The sequence below is a fragment of the Durotheca rogersii genome (genome assembly GCF_024521655.1).
Source record: "Durotheca rogersii strain YMJ 92031201 chromosome Unknown GGS23scaffold_43, whole genome shotgun sequence".
Classification (NCBI taxonomy): Eukaryota; Fungi; Ascomycota; class Sordariomycetes; order Xylariales; family Xylariaceae; genus Durotheca; species Durotheca rogersii.
In genome coordinates, this window is record NW_026251274.1 from 176,324 (window position 1) to 199,266 (window position 22,943).

General features: G+C 40.8%; 2 protein-coding genes across 2 annotated transcripts; one reads left to right on the plus strand and one right to left on the minus strand.

The window, feature by feature from the left end:
- The first annotated feature begins 10,619 nt into the window (after positions 1–10,619).
- On the plus strand, positions 10,620–12,307 carry GGS23DRAFT_394367 (peptidase M50B-like-domain-containing protein). The gene is made up of 3 exons (XM_051513536.1): positions 10,620–11,256; positions 11,323–11,730; positions 11,786–12,307. The coding sequence occupies exons 1-3, from the start codon at positions 11,011–11,013 to the stop codon at positions 11,993–11,995; spliced, it is 864 nt and encodes a 287-aa protein (XP_051367506.1). The 5' UTR covers positions 10,620–11,010; the 3' UTR covers positions 11,996–12,307.
- On the minus strand, positions 12,291–14,960 carry GGS23DRAFT_617699 (uncharacterized protein; the record flags this gene model as incomplete). Its single annotated transcript, XM_051520890.1, has 2 exons — positions 12,291–14,642; positions 14,710–14,960. The coding sequence occupies 2 exons, from the start codon at positions 14,958–14,960 to the stop codon at positions 12,758–12,760; spliced, it is 2,136 nt and encodes a 711-aa protein (XP_051367507.1). The 3' UTR covers positions 12,291–12,757.
- Positions 14,961–22,943: the final 7,983 nt, after the last annotated feature.

A 22,943-nucleotide genomic window follows, 5' to 3' on the forward strand; every position in this document is an offset into this window, starting at 1 on the left:
CTAATTAATTTTAAGGTCGAATTAAGCTACGATAGCTATTATTATACGGAACGATTTCGCTATTAACGTAATTACGTAAGTACTCTCGAGTAACTCTTTAGGCTATAAGTTTCCTCGCGTTATTAAACGCGATTTATAAATAATAAGGGAATTATCTTCGTCGAATTTATAATCGAAGACTTATATTAATAGAATTAGCTTTATTCTTACCCGTTTACGATTAATAATACGTTATATTTTAATACGTAAGAAGGCCTTAATCTTAGATCTAGCGTTCTTTTTAGATTACTTTCCTAATAAATACTTATCTAAGTCTTTTTATATTTTTAGTAGTTTAAGTAGATCGTCGCGGTAAATTCTTATCTTACTAAGCGATACGCTTAATCGCTCGGCCTTCGTTTAATTAACGGTTATTACGAAAATTAAGTATAGCGTAATATACTTATCGTAGCTCTTTACTTACTATCCTTTTAATTAATTAAGCTAGAAGGTTATTACGAAATCGAGCTAGCGATTTTTTAAGAAGTTATTCCTAGCCGTTAGGTTATCCGATATTACGTAGACTTTAATACTTAAGCTACTTATTACTTTATCTCTTTCCGGGCTTTTTCCTTTCTTTCTTTTACTATAACGAATAATAAGAGGATAAACCTTTCTCTTGCGTTACTTACGCTAAATAATTTACGGGAATAGGCTATATTACTCCTCTTTTTTAAAGGAAATACGAATTTCTTTAGTTAATTACTTTAGAGGCTATTCCCGAATATCTATTCCGTCGGCGAAGTATATTCGCCGCTCCGGACTTTCGGTACTTTTATTAGTAGCCGTACCTAACTTTAGTTACTCTATATTCCTTATCGGAATATTCTTACTTCCCGTAGCTTCCGCGGGTACGACTAAAGTAAGTCTTAGACTCGGGAGCCCGTAAGATATATCCGCTTCTTTATTTAATTTCTCCTAGGTTTCCGCTTCGAGTTACTCTTATATCTCTTATTCGATTAATTCGAATACTTCTATTACCTCTTACGGTTACTTATCTTTAAACCTAGCCGTTTCGTATTTTAAATTATCGGAATCTATCTTTAGTTCTTCTTTTAAAGGCTACCTCTTTCCCGAGCTAGGACCGGCGGACTAAGTTATATTTAAATCCTCGTTACCCGAGGTAAGCTCGCTACCCCCGAGGGGAATTAGCTTACTACTTAGCTTTCGATTAAATAATACGAACGAATCCTATAGGTTTAATACTTCGATAATTAATTAAGTAACGTTATTACTTATACGTATCGAGAGATTTATTCGATTAATCTCTTTCCGTTTAAGTTACTAAGCTTTTAGCTTTTTTATCTAGCTATAAAACGTCTTTTTATTAAAGACTATATCCTTAGTTAGGATTACTTTACCTAGCCTAGGAATTTAAATTCGGTATAGGTTACTAATATAATATATTATTAAATACCTAATATAAACTTATAGGTTTACTTTAAACCCTTTCCTATTAAGATCCTAAGTACGTTTTCTTATTAAGGGATACGCGCGATATCCGTATATATAAATACCGTTTTAGTCCGGTCGTAGGTCGCTCGTTAGCTTCCTTATTACTTTTAGAATATACTATCTAAAGTATTACTTAAACTAAGTATTTAAGAGCTCGTAAGGTATACGAAGATTATAAGCTTAATTAAGGCTAATATTAATTAAATATGCTACGGCTTTAACGGTTTCCGGCTATAGTTTCTTTAGTAGCCTTACTTTAATCCTTATCTTAATCGATTTAATAATAATAATTTATCTAACTTTCTTACCCCTACCGGTTAACTCTTTAGTATTAACCGGCGGGAGTTTAATATTAATGCCTTCTTTTATTACCTAGATCTTATATTCGGATATACCTTTAATATTTATTATTAAGCGCTCGTTATTATAACGTATCTTATAAATTAAGAGTCGGAATTACTTCCGAACCTATCTTTTAAAGAATCGAAGAGTTCTTATTACTAATAAACTTTACTTACTTTTTAAGGTCTTAACCTATAATATTCCGTTAAATTTATCCTTAATTACGATAAGTTATTTAAATCCGTCGTAACCTTACGGGTAATTAAATAAATCTTAATATACCTTTTAAAAAGAACGTAACAAGCGATATATTAATAAACGGCGCGAGATTATTCTCTTACTTATCGCTTAGTTATAATATTCGTACTTAATTATAGGTATACCGTTAATTTTAACGTTCCGGGCGTTTTTAACGAAGGCTTTAAGCGCTTTAGGATTAAAATACCTTACTCGTTAGTGCTAGAGTACCTCGGAATCTTCTTTCGGTTTAGTAGTATCTCTCGATCTTCTCTACCGGACGTTTCTCTCCGGGAAATAGGATACTACTACGATCGACGCTACGCTATGTAGGATACTCGATAATATTATAGATAGTATTACGGGTAGGACTTACGAATAAGAAAAGAATTATTTAAATTCGAAAAAAACTAAGTTAAAGCGTCGCTTTAGCTTCCTTATTATAGTACTTTTCTCGAAGGTTTTATTCCTTAAAGTATAATTTAAACCGTAAAACTAAATACCTATACTACGAAGTTTCGCTTTAGAGATAATATTAACGTAGAAATCTTTAATAAGTACGACTTTTTTAAGCTTTAAATTAAAGGTAGGCTTATTAGATTAATTTAAGATATATTTTTCGATAATCTTACGACCCGTATTAGTAATAGGAAAGCTCGTAGTATTAGCTTCGACCGTTTATCTATCTTTAACGGAAATAAACGACCCCTTTATTAAAAGGTTACGATTATTAATAAGATAAATAGCTTTATAATTATCGAAAAGGGTACTTTCCGATAGTAGGTATCGGATTAGATTTATTATAAAGTAGATCTTAATTTAAGTAAATAGGTATATAATACGTAAGTCGATAACTATTACGTTAATATTAATTAGTTAAGTAATAACGTTATTTCCTTTCCCGTTCCCGGAGCGATTATTAGGTATATTATTTACGGAAACGTCCTACCTTTAGCGGTTAATCTAATTTTAAAGCTTAGCGTACTTAAGTAAGTCGTATTTAGCCTTAATTTTTCGTATGATATTAACCGGGATCGGCTTTAGGTTACGTATAGATTAACTAGGAACTAACTTCTAAAGGATTCCATAAGAACGAACTACTTATATATATAATTTATCTTTAGACTTATAAAGGCATTCGTAACTCGTTACTTTTCCTTAGCCGTTATTATTACTTAATTTCGCTCCTAAAGTCGGACCTTGATAGGTTATTACGAAAATTCTATAACCTAATTTACCTTTTTACTTATTCTCGGTAACAAAAGCGTTAAATACGATACTTAATTATTTAAGGATCTTCGGTTATTCGTTAAGTTTATTAGCTTCCGTAAGAGCGATTAATACCCGTATAACTTAATCGATTACGATTTTAGCCATAATTATTTCGAAGAAATCCTTTACTCCTATAACGCCCTTAATTTCGTTAATATAATAAACGCGAGTACGAAGGAAGGTATATTATTACGTAGTATAGAATTACTCGAGATTATAGGTACCTACCTTTACTTTTTAGAATACCTTACGGTATTCTCGTTTAACGAGCGTCTTAATGACGGCTTCGGTAGGAGTAATTTACTTACGGAAGATCTTTACGAGGTTTTAAATAATCGGGTTATGGTTTAGGAATTATATCTCTATATTAACTACCTTAAGAAAGCCTATAGAAATAAATACGAAAATCTAGCTATAAAGAACCTTATATTACTTATTAGTAGCTATAACCTAAGCCTTAATCGTTATTTACTAGGAGACGAGCTTATTATACGTAGCCGTTTATTACTCTCGAGTTTATACCTTAGGCCTTAGTAGCTAATCTCCTCGGTCTTCGGTTAGGATCGATACCTATTCGTAAACCGCTTTCTTATAGTTTTCTTTAAGGAATTCGTTTTTTTAAGTAATATATTCCTTAAGAGTACTTACTACGACTTAAGTAGCGTTAAACTTAGCTCTATTTAAATTAACGTCCTTTTAAATACCGAACTAAGTAGCTATCGACTTAAGCGTAAGGAACTAACGTAACTACTTATCGTAAGTTCGTAAGTAAACGTTAATAGGAATCTTATCTAGGGAGAATTCGGACGTATTAGTCGTTATAGTAAATAGGTAAGCGATTATCTAATACTAAGTACGAGAGTAAAGTACCGGTATGGAAATATAAAAAGGGAGAATAATCGTAAGATCTAAAAGATAGATAAATATATATTACTTACTTACGCTAGAATAACCTAAGTAATAATAGCTCCTTAGAAGTACCCCGGGCTTATAACTATTACGTAGCTAGCGAGAGCTACGTTTAGGTTAATAGGTTACGCGTAAAGGAAGTAATGAAATGCGGGTAAGAAGGTATATATTAACTAACTAGAAAAGAAGGAAAGCTACTAAAGAGTATAGAGCAGTCTATAGGTATATATAGTAGTACTTAACTAACTTAAGTAAGCTAGGTGGTTCCTACTAGGGGTGCATGCCTACGTGATACTTCTTTAAAAGAAACAACTAAGAAACGAGGATAGGATAGATCTACTAATCGGCGAACGAGCTTTGAGGTAAATTAATTAAAAGCTAATAGGAAGGCGTGGTTATTAATGGTCGCTATAGTTATCTGCCCTTCCGTTAATCCTAACCTGAAAAGCTATGACCTGAAAATTTAGACTAAAAGCTACGAAAACGGCTCTGGAGCTACGAAAATAGCTCCTAATTAATTAAAAATTAGGGGATCTCCTGATCGACGTATCCGAAACCTATTGACTGTAAAAACGGTCGCAAAAGGTCGCTCCTAAGACTGAGGTAAGATCGAGCTACTAGGTAGTCGCCACTAAACAGAAGCAGCGTAGGTACGCTAACGGAGGCACGAAAAAAGGACTACCTAACCGCTAATAACTGGCCTAGTACCGATCAACCTAAGATCACAGCTATAAATAGCTATAATCGGTTAATCGGCTAGCTGAAAACGGTAGCTAGGAAAGGGGAGACTAGAAAAAGGTAACGAGGATAGCTAGAAAGGCATAGCAAAAGGAGTGAATAGCTGTAAGGCTGTGATGGCTATGATAGCTATAGGTCTAAGTCTAACTAATGAAAATATAAGTACGCGACTCATATAAATAGACATCGAAAAGGCTACGTAGCCTAGATCTACCGCACTACTACAATAGGAGGAGCGGCTACGTACCTTAGTACTATACTAACTAGGGTTTTACGACTAGGCGTAGCCTATTACATATACTTATCGTTCCCTTAAGAATTTTTCTAATGTTCCTATATAGAGCTACTAAATCAATAAGAGCTCGTTAGTTATAAGTTATAGTTCCGTTAATATTACTATACCTAAGGCTCTTATAAAAAGGCTAACCTACTAAGCTCTTTCTATTATTTCGATAACTAACGCTTAATATTTTAATAAGTACTTATCTGTAAGATATATGTACGATACTAATCCTAACGCTCGTATTAAGTCTAGGGATTCTTAGAATAATACTTCCGGTAATCGTAACTAAAGTCGTAATATATCTTTTTCGTATTCCTCTAAGTAATATACATATACTAGGTCCTTATCATAATCGAAAACTTCAATTCCGCCCTCACGCTATAAGATAATAATTTCTTTATTATATTTATAAGGCTTTACCTTTAATTTTAAGTTATTTAATTAATTTAACGTTAATTCGGTATTGGTTTTAGTTTTAATAAATTCTTTTAGAGGTGGGTTTTCTTCTGTTAATTTCGTTTATTATTGTTCTAACTCTCGTTAATCGATTTTCTTTATAGTTAACATTCTTACCGTTTCGATTATTAGATTAAGGAAGACTTCCTTAAGAAGGGCTAGCTACTTATTTTCGTCTTTTTCTTCATAGAGTAAGGCCATTATTGCCTTATCGCTTTAAGCTAAGTATTCGTCGACTGCGTTAACCGTTTATTCGATTATTTCTATTAATTCTATCATTATAACGTTTTCTATTATTTCGTTTTATTCGAAAATAAAAGTTAAGACCTCGTTCTTTATTTTAATTTCTATTTTGGCTTTAATACTAACCTATTCCAAGGCCTTTTCCTTAGTTTAATTGATAATTTCTTTTTAATTATTCTTTCCAATCCTTTCCTTCGATAATAATATCGATACTTATGAATACCTCCTCTTACCTTAAGGTTAAGACGATATATCGTAATAGCTTAATAGTTCGTTGTCGTAACGCTCGAGGATATTATCTAATTTCATGTTTATCTAAGCGATATATAATGTAATCGTTATCGTAATATATAGTCTAATTATAGTACGCGTAGCTATAGGGTTTTTAATTCTAGAACCTTTCGCTTAAATCTATATTTTTATAACATATAAACTTTCTATAGTTAAAGTACTTAACCTTACTTTTATCCTTCCTCTCCCTCTCTTTCTTTATCACGTTAATATCTATTAGTTTAGAATAGGGTCTTAAAGTAATACTTCAGGGCTTAGGTTTATTTCGTCGCTTAAGGATATTGAACAGGAGCAGCGTGGGCACGCTGACGGAGGCACGAAACGGCTACCTAACTGCCAACAACTGGCCCAGTGCCGATTAACCAAGATCACAGCTGTAAACAGCTGTAATCGGTTGATCGGCCAGCTGAAAACGGCAGCTAGGAAAGGGGAGACTGGAAAAGGGCAACGAGGATAGCTAGAAAGGCATGGCAAGAAACGAGTGAATGGCTGTAGGTCCTGATGTCTATAGGTCTAAGTCTAACTGATGAAAATATGAGTGCGCGACCCATATAAATAGACATCGAAAAGGCTACGTGGCCTAGATCCACCGCACCACTACAATATAAGTAGGTCCCTTTTTATCTTCTTATTTATACTTATACTATCGATTATGGATCTTTATTACTATTTATATAAACTCTTCGAGGGTATCTAGATAGTCCTACCGGTATATCTTGTCCTTAGCTCTTTTCTTAAGTCCGTTATAGAATATTCCAATTAAGGCCGTATCGTCGTAATCGGTCTCCGCTACTTAACTCTTAAATTCGGTAACGTAAGCGTAAGCCTATTTCATTTAAGCTTCCTAACCTTCGTTTGGCTATTCGAGTTCTATTTAGATCTCTAAAAATTACTCTAATCTTTTATTTAAACGCTTTATAACTCTTAAAGATACTCTTCGTTTCTTTCTTTATTTTTCCAAGGTCGTTTTTATTAATTAAGGAATCTTTAATAATAGGTACAAATTAATTATTAACCTTACCTATAAGGCTTTAGGCTATAATTAAGATTTATTAATCGGGTTTCATAAAATACTTCTCGTAAAAGTATAAGAATATTCTCCCCTAAATCAGGAATTCTTTTAAGTTTCCTAAGTTATTATAACTTTAAGGTTACTTCAGTTTATATTCTTTAATGTTACGGTTTTAAGAGCTGTTCGCTAGGTAAAAGCCGTATGTTAATAAACTAAAGCTAGACGAGGAGAAAAAGGAGAAAAAGGTACGTCGTATAGGCCGTACCTATAATAGCTGGCCTTATCCTCCGTAGGTACTAAGGGCCTGATTACGTACTATGTCCTGGTACTAGCCAGGGCCTTATTATAGGCATAGCCTATTATATAAGGTCCCTTCCCGGAAAAAAAAAAAGTACGCCTTGCCGTCCTTTTCTTCGGCGTTTAGCCCTAATAACTTAATCCGTTTTCTCCGCGCGCCTTAGAATACGTACCGTATCCTTAGGTGCTACCTCCGTTCCCTGGGGTACGTTACTCGTTCCCCGGATTGCTAACTCCGCCTTTTAGGGTGTTAATATATCCCTAGGCCTCCTCCTTTTCCTTCGTTCGTTCGTTTCCCGGGGTATTAATACCCTCCGGGTATGGCCTTATCCTTTTTCGTTTCTTCCCCGGCGGTTATATTATACCCCGGGGTCTCCTCTTCCGCCGTTTCCTTCCCGGGGCCTTTCGTTTCCCGGGGTACTATACCGGACGCCTCTGGCCCTCCGGCGTTTTTCCCCCGGGTCTTACTCTTCCCCGGGATCTCTTTCGTAGGTTTCCGTTTCCCGGGTTACGTTATCCGCTTCCCGGGCTACTATCTTCGTTCCCCGGGGTATTATTATTTCCCGGGGCTAGTCCTGATCCTCTTATTAAACCGTAGAGCTCTAAAGCCCCGCGTACGAAGTCGCGTATGGGCGCTTACTAGGTCTAGCCTAGCTCCCGTAGCTACGAGATCGTCGGTTTATCTACCGCCGTTTAAAGACCCTCGTTTATCTTCCGCTAGCGGATCCCGTCGGATCCGTTAAAGGACGTATTAAAGTACGCCGTCCGATTCGTTTAAAGATTATCGTCTATCGTCCGCTAACGGAGTTTAAAGGGCTCCGCTTAAGGGCGTACTAAGGCGCGCCCTTCCGTCTATTATTAAAAGGCCTAGGGCCTCTCCTACCGTTTAAAGGCTAGGGGCCTATCCTTCCGTTTAAAGGCTAAGGGCCTATCCTTCCGTTTAAAGGCTAGGGGCTTATCCGTACTACTAGCGGAGCCGCGAGGCTCCGCCGGAGGACGTGCTAAGGTACGTCGTCCTTATTCGTTTAAAGACCATCGTTTATCCGTATACTGCTAGCGGAGTTAGAAACTCCGTCCGAAGGCGTACTAGGCGCGCTTTCCCGTTTATTACTAAGAAGCCTAGGGCCTCTTCGTAAACCGCTAGCGCCTTTAGCGCCCTTATCGATACTACTAAGAGACCGGTAGTCTCTCCGAAAACTGCTAGTACCTCTAGTACCCTTATCGAAGTACTATTATTCTAACGCCGTTCCTTCCTTATGTTACGCTTCGGGCGTTCTTAACTCGCGCTTCGGGCGCGGCTTAACTCGTCGATAAACGCTATGCTCTAGCGCTTTACTATCTTTCTCCGGAAAAAAATTTTCCGCCGTTTTCAGCCGTATTTTTCGTCGTTTTTATCTCGAAATTACCGTTTAAATCTACGTTTTCTCGGGACTATCGGTCGTTTCTTTAGTTATTTTATATCGGTTCTCGTTCGTAAGTACTACCGGCGCGTATATCTAAAAGCTAATACCGCCTTTCCGACTATTAACTTTGCCGTACGGTATCGCCTTTCCTACTGCTAATCCCGCGTATTAAGATATTAGTTTGCTACTATCGTCGGTCCTCTTCGTAGGGGCTACCGGCGCGTATATCTAAAAGCTAATACCGCCTTTCCGATTATTAGCTTAGTACCGCTTCTTTAAGGGTTATATCGCTATTCCTACTGCTAATTCCGCTCGCTAAGATATTATTATTTCCGTAAAACGATAAAAGAAGATTAGTCTAGCTTTTTGTTACGGTTTTAAGAGCTATTCGCTAGGTAAAAGCCGTATGTTAATAAACTAAAGTTAAACGAGGAGAAAAAGGAGAAAAAGGTACGCCGTATAGGCCGTACCTATAATAGCTGGCTTTATCCTCCGTAGGTACTAAGGGCCTAATTACGTGCTATGCCCTGGCACTAGCCAGGGCCCTACTATGGGTATAGCCCATTACATTTAACGTTTAATAAGGTTATAAGGTTATTACTACTTATTAATATTAGATTTTCTAACGTAAACATTTCGTTAGTATTATCGTCGTTAATACTTAGATCTTTAATGTTTCAGGTTAACTCCGCTCCTTCTTCTTCGAGACTTTCTACTTATCTAAGGCTACGAAGGTTCTCCTCGGGTAGCCTTTCGTCCTCAGAAGAAATTAAACTTCCTAATAAATTATTATATATTAAGGTTCTTAGTTATTCTTTTAAGGGATTACTTCCCGATTATCCTTTTCCTTAAGAAGTATTACTTATTCCCTTTCGATACTTAATTTTAAAATTAAGGAGTTATTAAAATATTATAACCAGGCTATATTTATTAATAGTAATAGATAATATAAGTACTTATCTTAATTTATTAAGGAATTAGTTATAAGTTATATTACCTATACTTTATATACTTCTTAATCTAACGGATAAAGATATATATTAAAAGTAAACTATATACTTAAGATTAATAATTAAAGAATTAGGTGAAAACTACGAAAAAAAATAGATTCTTTAGTTTATTTATATGGACCTTCTTATTTAACGAACGTAGTACTTCTAATTCTCGTAATATGGCTAAAGGCCGTACCTACGGCCTTAAGCCACAGAGCGTAATTAAAATCTTTTACGGCCTTAAGCTGTACTATCTTAATACTAAGTCTTTACGCTTAATAAGAAGTAGAATAACCTTCTTCTACTTTCCCATTATGCCTTATGACCTATATAGGTTATTACCCTTACAACCATAGTTTCTAATATTATATAATATGATTTAAATTTTAATTAATCTTTCTAGAGATTTTATTCATTTAAACATAATAAACTAGCTTCTAATTATTTATATATACCGGTTACCTTTCCATAGAAAGTCGTAGAATGTTTTCTATATTATTATTACATTTAATATATTTATAAATTATAATTATTTAAGTTTTTATTATATTTTAATAATTAATGTAATTATTTTTATAATTATTTTTAAAATATTTATTCTTCTTTATTTCAAAAGCAGGAAGTATTACAATTTTACAGAAGTTAACAAAGCTTAATTAAAAGAGGCTAAAATTGCCTAACGTTCACTGGAGCGTTGGAATAAAATGACGCGTCTTTTACCTCCTTGTATGGGTTCCGAGTCTCAGGGTACGCACAGCATAGCCTACCACAACCATGTCAACCTCCCCCCGTCCACGTCATCCCGCCCGAGTCCCAGCCCAGCTTCGATACGCGTCACAAAGGGATGTGATAACTTTCCACCGGACCAGAAAGAATTTAAAACCAACAACAACCATCATCTTCTTATTCTCGAAGTTCTCGTGCCATCACAGCATTAGCCATCTCTCATGGTTGCGTTTATCCTCTGATCACGCCCGTTGAATTGTTTTGGACCCCCCGTCGTCGTCTTTTTTTTCTTTTTTTTCTCTCCCACCGAGGAATATGGCTCCAGTGCCAGTATTAGATGGTTCCTTTACTGAACATCCAATTCGCAGTGCTACGGCGGTCGTAATCGCCGTGGGCCCAGAAGTTGTTGGACATACTCGCCGGCTCCTTGCATCCCGTCGTGACCTGACCGTCGCCAGCGACGCCCAGAAGGTGACCCTGGGCGTCATCGCAGCCTACGTCGTCGTCATTGCTATCTTGTGGAATGTGCCGTATGTGCGCTGGTCGCTGTGGCCCTTCAAGGTATACGATCCCAACCGGTTAGCAGCTTGTCCTCCGAGGCCTCGATTATTGACCCCTGTTCGCCAGATGCTTGTGATTGCGTTTCATGAATTTGGTCATGCCGTTACAGCTTGTTGTACAGGCGGGCATGTTAAATCTATCTCGCTCGACCCCCATGAAGGAGGTGTTACCCACATGGTCGGAGGAAAGGGCGCTATCACCCTGCCTGCTGGTTACCTGGGATCATCACTCATCGGCGCCCTGCTTATCTTCTGCGGCTTTAATATCGTTGCAAGCAAGATCGCCAGTCTGATACTAGCCGTGTGCTTCCTGTTGACATTGTGGTGGGGGAAGAAGGACTGGCTGACAATCTTGACCATCCTGCTTGCCGTGGGGCTACTTGTGGCCTGCTGGTTCATCGTCCATGCCGAACCCCTGAGGTTTGTCGTTTTGTTCATCGGCGTCATGAGCTCCCTGTATAGTGTCTGGGATATCGTAAGTACCGCACGCCCGTACGCGCTTCTTCCTATGATGATTAATCATATCCCAGTGCGACGATTTAATCCTCCGCAAGGTCAACAGCTCTGATGCCAGCGTATTCGCTCAACGCTACGGTGGTTCCTCGCAGTGTTGGGGCGTCGTCTGGTCGATTATCTCCGTCCTCTTTATGGCTGCCGGGATCATTGCCGGCATCGCCGCATTCCCTCAATCCTTCGCACAGCAGGAAGAGGATTCCAAGAATTTCCTGCCGACTCGTTAGTGAGATACCCCAGTAATTCAGTTACAGCTAGCATCAGGAGTTTAGGGGGTTTTGAATCTTGGTGTTGCGAGTTTCCGAGACCTCGTTTCTTTAGGTCCGACGGCGTACCTGTGTAATTATTTAGTTTCCTTATCTATAGTAGATACCCCATACAACTAAGTGTTCGAGAACATCAATCTAGCTTGTCTGGCTCCGTTTAGTCCTCGTCTGCTCTCGTGGTGCGCCTAATTAAACGTGTATAGCACAACTTGTCTCCGTGGGCGGAACGGAAGATGTAAGCAGGATGAGTATAATTTGCGTTTACAGAGTATTCGAGAACGGTTGTAGGGTGTCCTATGAACCCCTTTCAAAACACGAGTATCGCCATCTGCCCCGAGTGATAATGTAGCGTGACCCGCAGGCTAACATCTAGGTACCGACGGGTAGCGAGTGTACAACGAACGTGTCTTCGCATGCGAGGATAAAGATATGGCGCCTGTTTACATACACGCAATAGTTGCTTTTTTGGGGGGGGGAGGGGGGAGGAGTTAATCGAACGTTCATACCTCTTAACTTAGTAGGTTATATGACTGTTCAACTAATTCTCGCCCCCCGCTTTCGAACGACTAACCTATTCCATAGATTTAGTACCTCACACGACACATCTCAACACCCCCCTTGCACTCTTTCTTTCTTGATCTAGACTTCAGGTTGCTGGGTCGATATTGGCACTTAGTAGCTCTGGCTTGAGCCGATCTGGTAACTACCCGGCCCGCGCCCTCGCTAACTGATAGTAGTGATGAAGGTACGATACTGCTCATCCTCACCCAGTGGCCTCACCATAGGCCTCTGCGGTGGTGTTGCAGTAGAAGATGTCTTAGTCACCCACAGCACTCCAGGTTGCTGGGTTTGGTTTGCTGGGTCAGTCTTTGGTGTGCTGGTGCCATCCTCACCCAGATCCTCCTTATCTGCCCTCGGTAAACGCATTGCGAGTAGCACGTATTCGGCGCGAGTTGTGTTGTTCATGACATCATCCATGTATCGCTGTACGTCTTCTCTGGGTGCGACAACCCTCGTTAAGATTTCTAGATGCTTAGCTGATTGCGCATGCATTCGGATTGTCATGGGCTGATAGAAGTCTAATGTTGGATCGCCCCCGATTTCTAATTTACTCCCTCTTCGTATGATGAGGAAGGATGCGACAACTTGGGTGGGACTGGTGTATTCAAGAATGCTGTATCTCGGGAATAGATATCTGTCTCCGGTGCCACCAGAAAATTCGAGTACGATGGCTGATATATCGGGTTTTACACAGGGCGGGGGCCCCTTTGACCGCAGGGCCTGCTGGGTTGTAGTAGCATGGATGGGTTGTCCAGACGGGGCGAGGGATAGCTTCCGCGAGGTAGCACCATGTGTCGATGTAGGGCCTTCTGAGCTCTTCGTAGGAATGGTCTGAGAGGACCCCGTCGTTGTGGTCTGAAGTTTCGTTGGTCCTTTGACAAGTTCCTTCAACCTGTCAAGAATCGACTTCAAATCAGTCGTGTCAGTGAACCGGGTCTTTCCTTCGGCTATCCGCCGGATAATGTCCCTCGTGCTCGGTTCGTCTAACGCCTTCTTCACGAGAAGAATTACTAACGGGTCACTCCCAGGCGGCACCCTTAGATCGCTTGACCTCTGCTGCGAATTAGATGTAAGGACGATGTCCAGTATAGTTCGAACCTCATCGGCGAAATACTTGACCGTCCGTCCATCTACAATGAGTCGATCCGCCGACGGTCCATGTTGACCTCCCTTTCTCTTATAGTCGGCAGTAATCTGATCGATGATCTTTTGAAAATGAGCTAATTCATTTGGTGCGGCATCTCCGATGGCAACACGCTTCATCAGATCCCTAAGCTGAGGGTCTTCAGAGGCCCTCTCAGCCAAGGTCACTATTATGGGGTCAGCGCCAGGCGCTGTGGGCGTTGCCAACTTCGTAGTCGTTGTAGAGGACTTAGTCCCTGTAGGAACGGCCGACCTGTGGGTGGTTGTGGTGGCGGCTGGGCTATGCACGTGCAATGGCCGGTTTGTATTTACGCCAGGCGTTGAAGGCCCATTCAGTTGGGAACCAGTTGTGGAAGGGGGACATGGTGGATGGTGAGGAGCGGCGAGAACGGACTCCAAGCCTCGAGGAGAAGCCGTAGGCTTATGGGTCATGGTTGAGGAAGAGGGGTCCTGTGAATCCTGTGCGTGGGCTTGCATAGAGGACGGTTGCGATTGAGGTTGGGCCTGAACTTGATCTTGCGCCGCGGCTGACGGTTGGGTTGCTGGTTGAGTTGATGAGGTAGGCGAAGCCGAGGCAGACGGCGCAGCTACACTGGACACGCCTGGCTTCGGAGGGGGGGGCATGATGCCATTGGGGGGACCATACTGCATGATAGGCCGAACAATAGATTTGGTGGTTGAGGTAGACTTCGGATCCTTAACAGCATACAGAGTAGCCTCAAGAACTTGAGGTTCGACAATAATTGTGGCCTGGCCTATTTTTACCATGCTGTCCTTGGAGGGGTTGTTGGGTTCTTCCTTGACGAGACCTTTCCGCTTCGTAGGCTTCGTCCAATATCTCTCGAACACACCTTCGTGGATCCACTTCTGCCGCGATCTTGACAGAGATTCAGCTAAGACACCGCTGAAAACATACTGTCGTTAGAATGTTACTCACGTATGCAACCGTGACTAGTCATAAATGAGCATACCTTTCTTGGATGGACTGGTAATCCTTGCTGGGGAGGTCATCGGGTTGTGGGTGCTCCACGGTCGGCAGCGGATTGCCGGCTTGAACAGCCTTTGGCAATGACGGCTCGTCAGGAACGTTGTCGGATGGTACTGGAATCGGAACCGGCGGTGCCTGTGTAAGAGGTCGCTCCGGGGGCGTTGAGTTTCGTTTTTTGGAGACGTGATCAAACCGAGCGGCACCTCGTGCCGGCAACTTTCGTTTTCTCTCCATTGACTCTTAACTGTGTACTAGAGGTCGCTATCGATATAGGCGGGTGGGTACCGGTACCGGTAGCCTCGTCAGAGAGATGGGAGATGCGAGAGCATGTTGGGAAGTTGATGAACGCAATTCCAGCAAGTGACTACGTAGAGCCGTAGGAAGAGTAAGGAACAAGCCATAGATAGGCTTCAAGGTAACATTCAGGTAAGAAGAGAGTAAAGGATAGAGGGAGATAGCGAAATAGACTGCGATAACTAATAACCAAGTTAAAATTAGAACATATTTATTATTATTATTATTAAAATAATATATTTATTCATTAAGTAGTATATACTTCGTTAAATACTATTCAGAATTATATTAATAAAATTTTATTAATATTTTATAAAGTTATTAATTTTTTAATTTTTACTTTAGTTAATATTTCTAATAAATATTATAGTAGTATAGTAAGACTAAGCTACGTAGCCTTTTAGATAAGTATTTATATAAGTTTCATACTTAAAATTTCATCGATCAGACTTAAACTAATAGGTATTGTAGTAGTGTGGTAGATCTAGGCCACGTAGCCTTTTCGATGTATATTTATATAGGTTGCGCACTTATATTTTCATTAGTTAGACTTAGACCAGTAGCTATCATAGCTATTATAGTAGCCATCAGCTATTTACTCGTTTTTTGCTATGCTTTTCTAGCCATCCTCGTTACCCTTCCATTCTAGTCTCCTTTCCCAACTGCCGTTTCAGCTGGCCGATTAACCGATTACAGCTGTTTACAGCTGTAATCTTAGTTGATCGGTACTAGGCTAGTTGTTAGTAGTTAGGTAGCCGTTTCGTGCCTCCGTTAGCGTGCCTACGCTGCTCCTATTCAATAGCGACCACCTAGTAGCTCGACCTTACCTCAGCCTTAGGAGCGACCTTTTAAACGACCGTTTTTATGGTTAATAGGTTTAGGATACGCCTATCAGGAGATTCCCTGATTTTTAACTAATTAGGGGCTATTTTCGCGGCTCTAGAGCCGTTTTCGTAACTTTTGGTCTGAATTTTCAGGTCATAGTTTCGTAGCCTTTTCAGGTAGCTGGATTGATAGGGAGTGTAGATAACTATGGCGACCATCAATAACCACGCTCTCCCATCAGCTCTTAATTAGCTTACCTAAAAGCTCGTTCGCCGATTAGTTGTCACGGTTTTAAGAGCTGTTCGCTGGGTGAAAGGGTGTAAATTAAAGGAATAAAGCTATACGAGGAGAAAAAGAAAGAAAGGTACGCTCTGCTAAGGCCGCGCCTCTAGGAGCTAGTTATATGCGGGAGGAGCGGTTACGTACCTTAATACTATGTTAACTAAGGTTTTATAACTAAGCGTAGCCTATTATATAAGCTCCCCTTTCCGTTAATTAAGATATTCGAATCGTTCTTAGTTAGTAGCGCTTTTTCTTTCCTTTTTTTTTAATTAATTAACTATAATGGGCTATGCCCATTGTAGGGCCCTGGCTAGTGCCAGGGCATAGCACGTGATTAGGCCCTCAGTACCTATAGAGGATAAGGCTAGCTATTATAGGTACGGCCTATACGGCGTACCTTTTTCTCCTTTTTCTCCTCGTTTAACTTTAGTTTATTAACATACGGCTTTTACCTAGCGAATAACTCTTAAAACCGTAACAAAAAGCTAAACTAACCTTCTTTTATCGTTTTACGGAAGTAATAGTATCTTAGCGAGCGGAATTAGCAATAGGAACGGCGATATAGCACTAAAGGAAGCGGTAGCTAGCAAAGTTAGTAGTCGGAAAGGCGATATTAGCTTTTAGATATACGCGCCGGTAGTACCTACAAAAGAAAACCGACGAGACTAGCATATCTTAGCACGCGGGATTAGCAGTAGGAAAGGCGATGCTATACGGCAAAGTTAGCAGTCGGAAAGGCGGTATTAGCTTAGATATACGCGCCGGTAGTACCTACGAAAGAGGACCGATATAAGATAACCCGAAGAAAACGACCGATAATCCCGAGAAAACGTAGTTTAAATAGTAATTTCGAGATAAGAACGACGAAAAATACGACTAAAAACGGCGGAAAATTTTTTTCCGGAAAAAGATAGTAAAGCGCTAGAGCATAACGTTTATCGACGAATTAAGAACGCCCGAGGCGTAATATAAAGAAGGAACGGCGTTAGAATAGTAGGAAATACGATAAGGTTTCGGCTAGAATAATAGTACTTCGATAAGGGTACTAGAGGTACTAGCGGTTTACGGAGAAACTACCGGTTTCTTAATAGCATCGATAAGAGCGCTAGCGGCGCTAGTAGTAGACGGGAAGGCGCGCCTTAGCACGCCCTTAAGCGGAGCCCTTAGCTCCGCTAGCGGAAGATAAACGATGGTCTTTAAACGAGTAGGAACGGCGTACCTTAGCACGTCCTCCGGCGGAGCCTCGCAGCTCCGCTAGTAGTACGGATAGGCCCCTAGCCTTTAAACGGAAGGAGAGGCCTAGGCCTTTTAGCAGTAGACGGAAGGGCGCGCCTTAATACGCCCTTAGGCGGAGCCCTCGCTCCGCTAGCGGAAGATAGACGATGGTCTTTAAACGAGTCGGACGACGTATTCTAATACGTCTCTTAGCGGAAGATAAACGAGGGTCTTTAAACGGCGGTAGACGGACCGACGATCCCGTGGCTACGGGAACTAAGCTAGACCTAGCAGGCGCCCTATAATTACGACTTCGTACGCGGGGCTTTAAAGCTCTACGGTTTAACAGGAGGATCGGAACTAGCCCTAAGGGAGCAGTAGCACCCTAGGAAGAAAGAGAAAGCCCCGGGGAATAGCAGCGCCCCAGGAAACGAAAACAGTAGCCCGAGAAGCGGATAACGTAACCCGGGAAACGGAAACGGCGGAGGAGGAGATCCCGGGGAAGAGTAAGACCCGGGGAAAGAGCGCCGGGGGGCCAGAGGCGCCTGGCGTAGTACCCCGGGAAACGAAAGGCCCCGGGAAGGAAACGGCGGACGAGAAGGAGACCCCGGGATATAGTATAACCGCCGGGGAAAAGAGGAAGGAGGCTATACCCGGGGGGTATTAATACCCCGGGAAACGTACGAACGGAAGGAGGCCTAGGGATATATTAATACCTTAGGCGGCGGAGTTAGCAACCCGGGGAGCGAGTAGCGTACCCCGGGGAACGGAGGTAGTACCTAAGGATGCGATACGCATCCTAAGGCGCGCGGAGAAAACGGGTTAGGTTATCAGGGCTAAACGCCGAAGAAAAAGGACGGTAGGGCGTACCTTTTTTTTTTTTTCCGGGAGGGGACCTTATATAATAGGCTATGCCTATTATAAGGCCCTAGCTAATGCTAGGGCATAGTACGTAATTAGGCCCTTAGTACCTACGGAGGATAAGGCTAGCTATTACAGGTACGGCCCATACGGCGCTCCTTTTTCTCCTTTTTCTCCTTGTCTAGCTTTAGTTCATCAACATACGGCTTTTACCCAGCGAACAGCTCTTAAAACCGTAACATTAACCTTCCTTTTACTTTACCTCCTACTTCTCCTCCTAAACCTTTCCTTCTCTTATAATAATAATAGTTCTCCTACTTCCGCTATCTTAATTAACGTAGGTAAACCTCTTTCTTTACGGCTATTTATTACTACTATATTATTATTAAAGCCGTATTTCGTTAGGATATAGCTCTTCTTTTCGCTCGTACGTTCCGTAATATATTCGATTAATTTCTAATTAACGTAGTATTAATAAATATCCTTTTCTTCGTTTCCCGATCCCTAAAGTTTCTCCGCTCCTACCTCCCGTTACTTAGCGCGACGTCTTACGCTTACCTCTCCCGCCGACGAAGGTAATAATAATAACGTAAGTAAAATCGCCGTTATAGCGGCCTTAGTAAGGCTAACCTTTCCCGTTTCGTTACTTCTTTTACTTAGTTACGTATTAATCGGTTTTATAGCGAGAAAGCGCCTCTTCCCTTAGCCCTAAGCCCGCCGCTTAAGAGGCTACCGCCTTTCCTTAGATTCTTATTATCCCGCGCGCGGCTACCGTCCCGCGTACGGCTACTATCCCCCGCTTAGCCGCTACCTACCCGGCGGACGCCCGCGTCCTTTCTTACCGTTACTACGTAGGCGCCTTACGTACTTACTATGATAAAAAAGGCCGGGGCCCGGCGTACGCGAAATACGCGGCTAATAGGTATAGTTATTAATCGCTATAGGTATTACGTATATCTTTATATAAGTAGGTATTATTAATATCTCCTAGCCCCGCCGTTACGTTTTCCGCTGCTTATTAATAAGTAACCGGCCGTACTTCCGCTAGCGGCTCCCGCTTACGGGACGTCCGCCGCCGAACGCTTACTAACCTACGGCTTAATCGGCTCGTTAGTCTTCCCTTTCCTTTTTTTTTATTTTATTTTTTATATATATATTAACCCCCGTTTTTAGGGAATTCGTAAACCCTATAGCCCGAACCTCCGGCCCGGCCCTCCGCTTTAAAGGAGGCGGGACTATTCCTACCGGTCCGTTTATCGCTCCTACCGGCCCGCTTATTATCGTTACCCCTACCGGCCCGCTTACTACCGCCGCCGCCGCCCCCGACCTTAATAACGCCGCCTTCTAACGTACGGTTTCGGCCTTAGAGGAGCGGATTAACGCCTTAGAGGGCTCCTAATACTCCCGCTCGGGTTCGCCGGCCCGTTTCCCGCGCTACCGCTTACGCCTCCGCCGCTCCTAGCGCCGCTCCTAACGCCGCCTCCGCCCCTTAGCTTCTCCTTTCCTTTTCGAGACGCTAGGTATTAACCGTACCCGCGCGCCCGCCGCTTCCTTACCGCCTGCTTTATCCTCGACGAGAAAGCCGAAGAAGCTAATACTTCCGAGTCCCTTCCGGGGAAGGAGGACGACGATTACGATAACGACGTGTATTAGGCTGTGCCCATTGTAGGGCCCTGGCTAGTGCCAGGGCTTAGCGCGTAATCAGCACCCACGGAGGATAAGGCCAGCTGTCGCAAGTGCGGCCCACAGGGCACACTTTCTTCCTTTTTCTCCTCGTCTAGCTTTAGTTCATCAACATACGGCTTTTACCCGGCGAATAGCTCCTAAAACCGTGACACGACGACGATTAATCGCCCTCCCTTCTTTTTTCTTTTTTTTATAATTAAATAACGCCTTTATAACGTTTAAAAAAGAGATTTAACCTCGCGGCCCGGTTCCTAAGTATTCCGTTTCTTAGTTAATCGTAACTTTAAGTTTTCTTAGGTCGTATATTTTTCCTTTAAACCGTCGTTTACGGTTATTAATCCGTACTTATTTTCGTAAACGTTTAATACCTTCGCTTTTATAAAGTCGGATAATAAATACGAAAATAATTCTTAATAGCTTTTTTTAACGTATTAAGACTTTACGTCGTTTCCTTTTACTTATCTTTTTATTCCTTACGTAAAGGATTTCCTTTATTATAAATTCGTTAATTTCTTTGATAAATAATAAAAGGAATTATAAATCGTTTTGAGTTTAATTTAATAACTCGTCCGTATACGCTTTCCGTAATTAATCGATGTAAAACTTATTAAAATACGTCGAAGTGCGGAGCGCTTCTCCAGGTTTTCGTGCCGAAAACCTAGAACCTCTCCGAAGGCTAGGGAAAAAGGGGTAAGTAGGAATCGACGCTTGATTGAACTGCGAAAAGGGATTAGCAATCGACTTTTGAACAGAGAGAAACTGACCTCGATTATATATGAATAGGATTGAAATAGGTAGGAAATAGGATTAAACGCATAGGTAAATAGATAGACGCGTATGCTGCGGTTTTATTAGATGCATCCCTTTTAAGCAGGTCATACGAACTTTTAACCAATTAAAACGGCGTATACGAACTTTCAGCCAATAAAAACAGAGTTTCCCCTAAATGACACCCCTTTATAGAAGTATTTACAAGGTTATTTACAGGGTTATTTACAGGGTTATTTACAGGGTTATTTACAGGGTTATTTACAGGGTTATTTAACCCCGCAATTAATCAGCATGACAGGGGGTTAGGCGTATTATAACTATCCTCCGGATATGATTAATCTCGGTCAGGATATCTCTTAATTTAATTACGTACGGGTTTAGTACTTTCGTAACCGTATATTTTACCTTTAATTAATCGAGCTTCTTTTTAGGTTTATCCGTATTATAATAAGTAAGATCGAGCTATACTTTATTGCTTACTTAGAGTCTTTCGGCCGGGGATTGAACAGAAGCAGCGTGGGCACGCTGTGATGGAGGCACGAAATAAGAACTACCTAACCGCTAACAACTGGCCCAGTGCCGATCAACCTAAGATTACAGCTGTAAACAGCTGTAATCGGTTGATCGGCTAGCTGAAAACGGCAGCTGGGAAAGGAGAGACTAGAAAGAAAGGGTAATAAGAATGGCTAGAAAGGCATGGCAAAAGGAGTGAATAGTTATAACTAGTAATGGCTATAAGTCTAAGTCTCACTGATGAAAATATGAGTGCGCGACCCATATAAATACACATCGAAAAGGCCACGTGGCCTAGATCTACCGCACCACTACAAGATCGCTTCTAGTTTACGTGGAATTCGTATTACTAAGAGGCTACGGCTAGCGTTACTTATACGAAGTTTAAAATTATGCGGACTTTATTTACGAACGCCTTCGCTTAGAGTTCCGGCGGTAAAGGTATTATTTCCGTACCCGGGCCGGCGGAGATCGTAGGTACGGGGTTTAAGTCGAAGCCGTATATCGCGAAGAAAAGAAAGAGCCCTATCGAGGTATTAGGTCGTCCGTTTAACGTTAGTTAAACGATAGGTAGCTATTACGCTTAGTCGTTTTATTCGTAGTTAATATGGCTTCGTAATACCGCTTAGATTTCTTAATTAACCTTTTTAAAGCTTTCGTTTATCTAGGGGTAATAAGCCGTACTTAATTTTTACTTTATATCTATTAAGCGATAAAGATAGCTTTAGAAACGGCTTAGTTAATTCGATTCTTTATCGCTTACGATATTCCTTAGTTAGTTATAATACCAGACGTAGTACGCTAGGAAGCGCTTTATATACGCTTTTACGTTTATAATAAGCGTAGGCTTAAGAATTATAATTTTATTTAAGCGGTTCTTAATTACTTATATATATCGGTTACCTTTCGATAGGGATAAGTTTACGATAAAGTTTATTTATATATCCTTAAAGCAGCAGTTAAATATAGGGAAGGGTTTAAGGAGTTTTTTTTTATATTCCTTTTATAGTTTGGAGCGACCGTAAACGTTATAGTTATTGATAAACCTCCTTACGTATTAATAAAGCATCGGCTAATAAAAGTCTCGGCTTAGGATCGTTATAGTATCCTCTCGACTAGGATAACCGATAATGTATAGGTCGTAAGCTCTTAAGATTATTTTCATTCATAGTTCGTTAAATTAATCCGTACCTAAGGAGTTTATTCCCGCGTTCCCAGGAAACGGACCCCCCGGTACCTATATCCAGTTCTTAAATAATAACCGTTCCTTGACGTTAATCGTATACTCCGCGATTTATACCTTTAACTTTATAATCGGAAGAAAGAAGCGGGCGTCCTACCTTATTACCTAATACGCTTATTAATATAGCGTATTAAAATACGTCGTTTTCTTTTATAGGAATTAGAGTTCGTTATTTTTAAAAACTTTAATATCGGGCCCGGCGGATTAAAACGTTATTATTACGTAGGTTTAGTTTCGAAGAGCCCTTTTAAGGATAAGTTATAGGTACCGTAATTCCTTATCGTTTATACTTAGCCGGTCTTAGTTCTTTCGGAAGAGCGCGTCGGGAACCGCGGCTTAATTACTAGCGCGGTAAATAAGATCGAAGTTATACCAGGATAGGGGCTCCGCCTAGCGCGCTTACCGTTCCGAGAGGCGCTAACGGGTTATAAAATATTCAAGGTTTTTATAATCGGTTAAGATAGTAAGTTTTTTATAACTCCTTAACTTAACGTTTTATTATTTTAAGTACTTTATAATAGTTAATA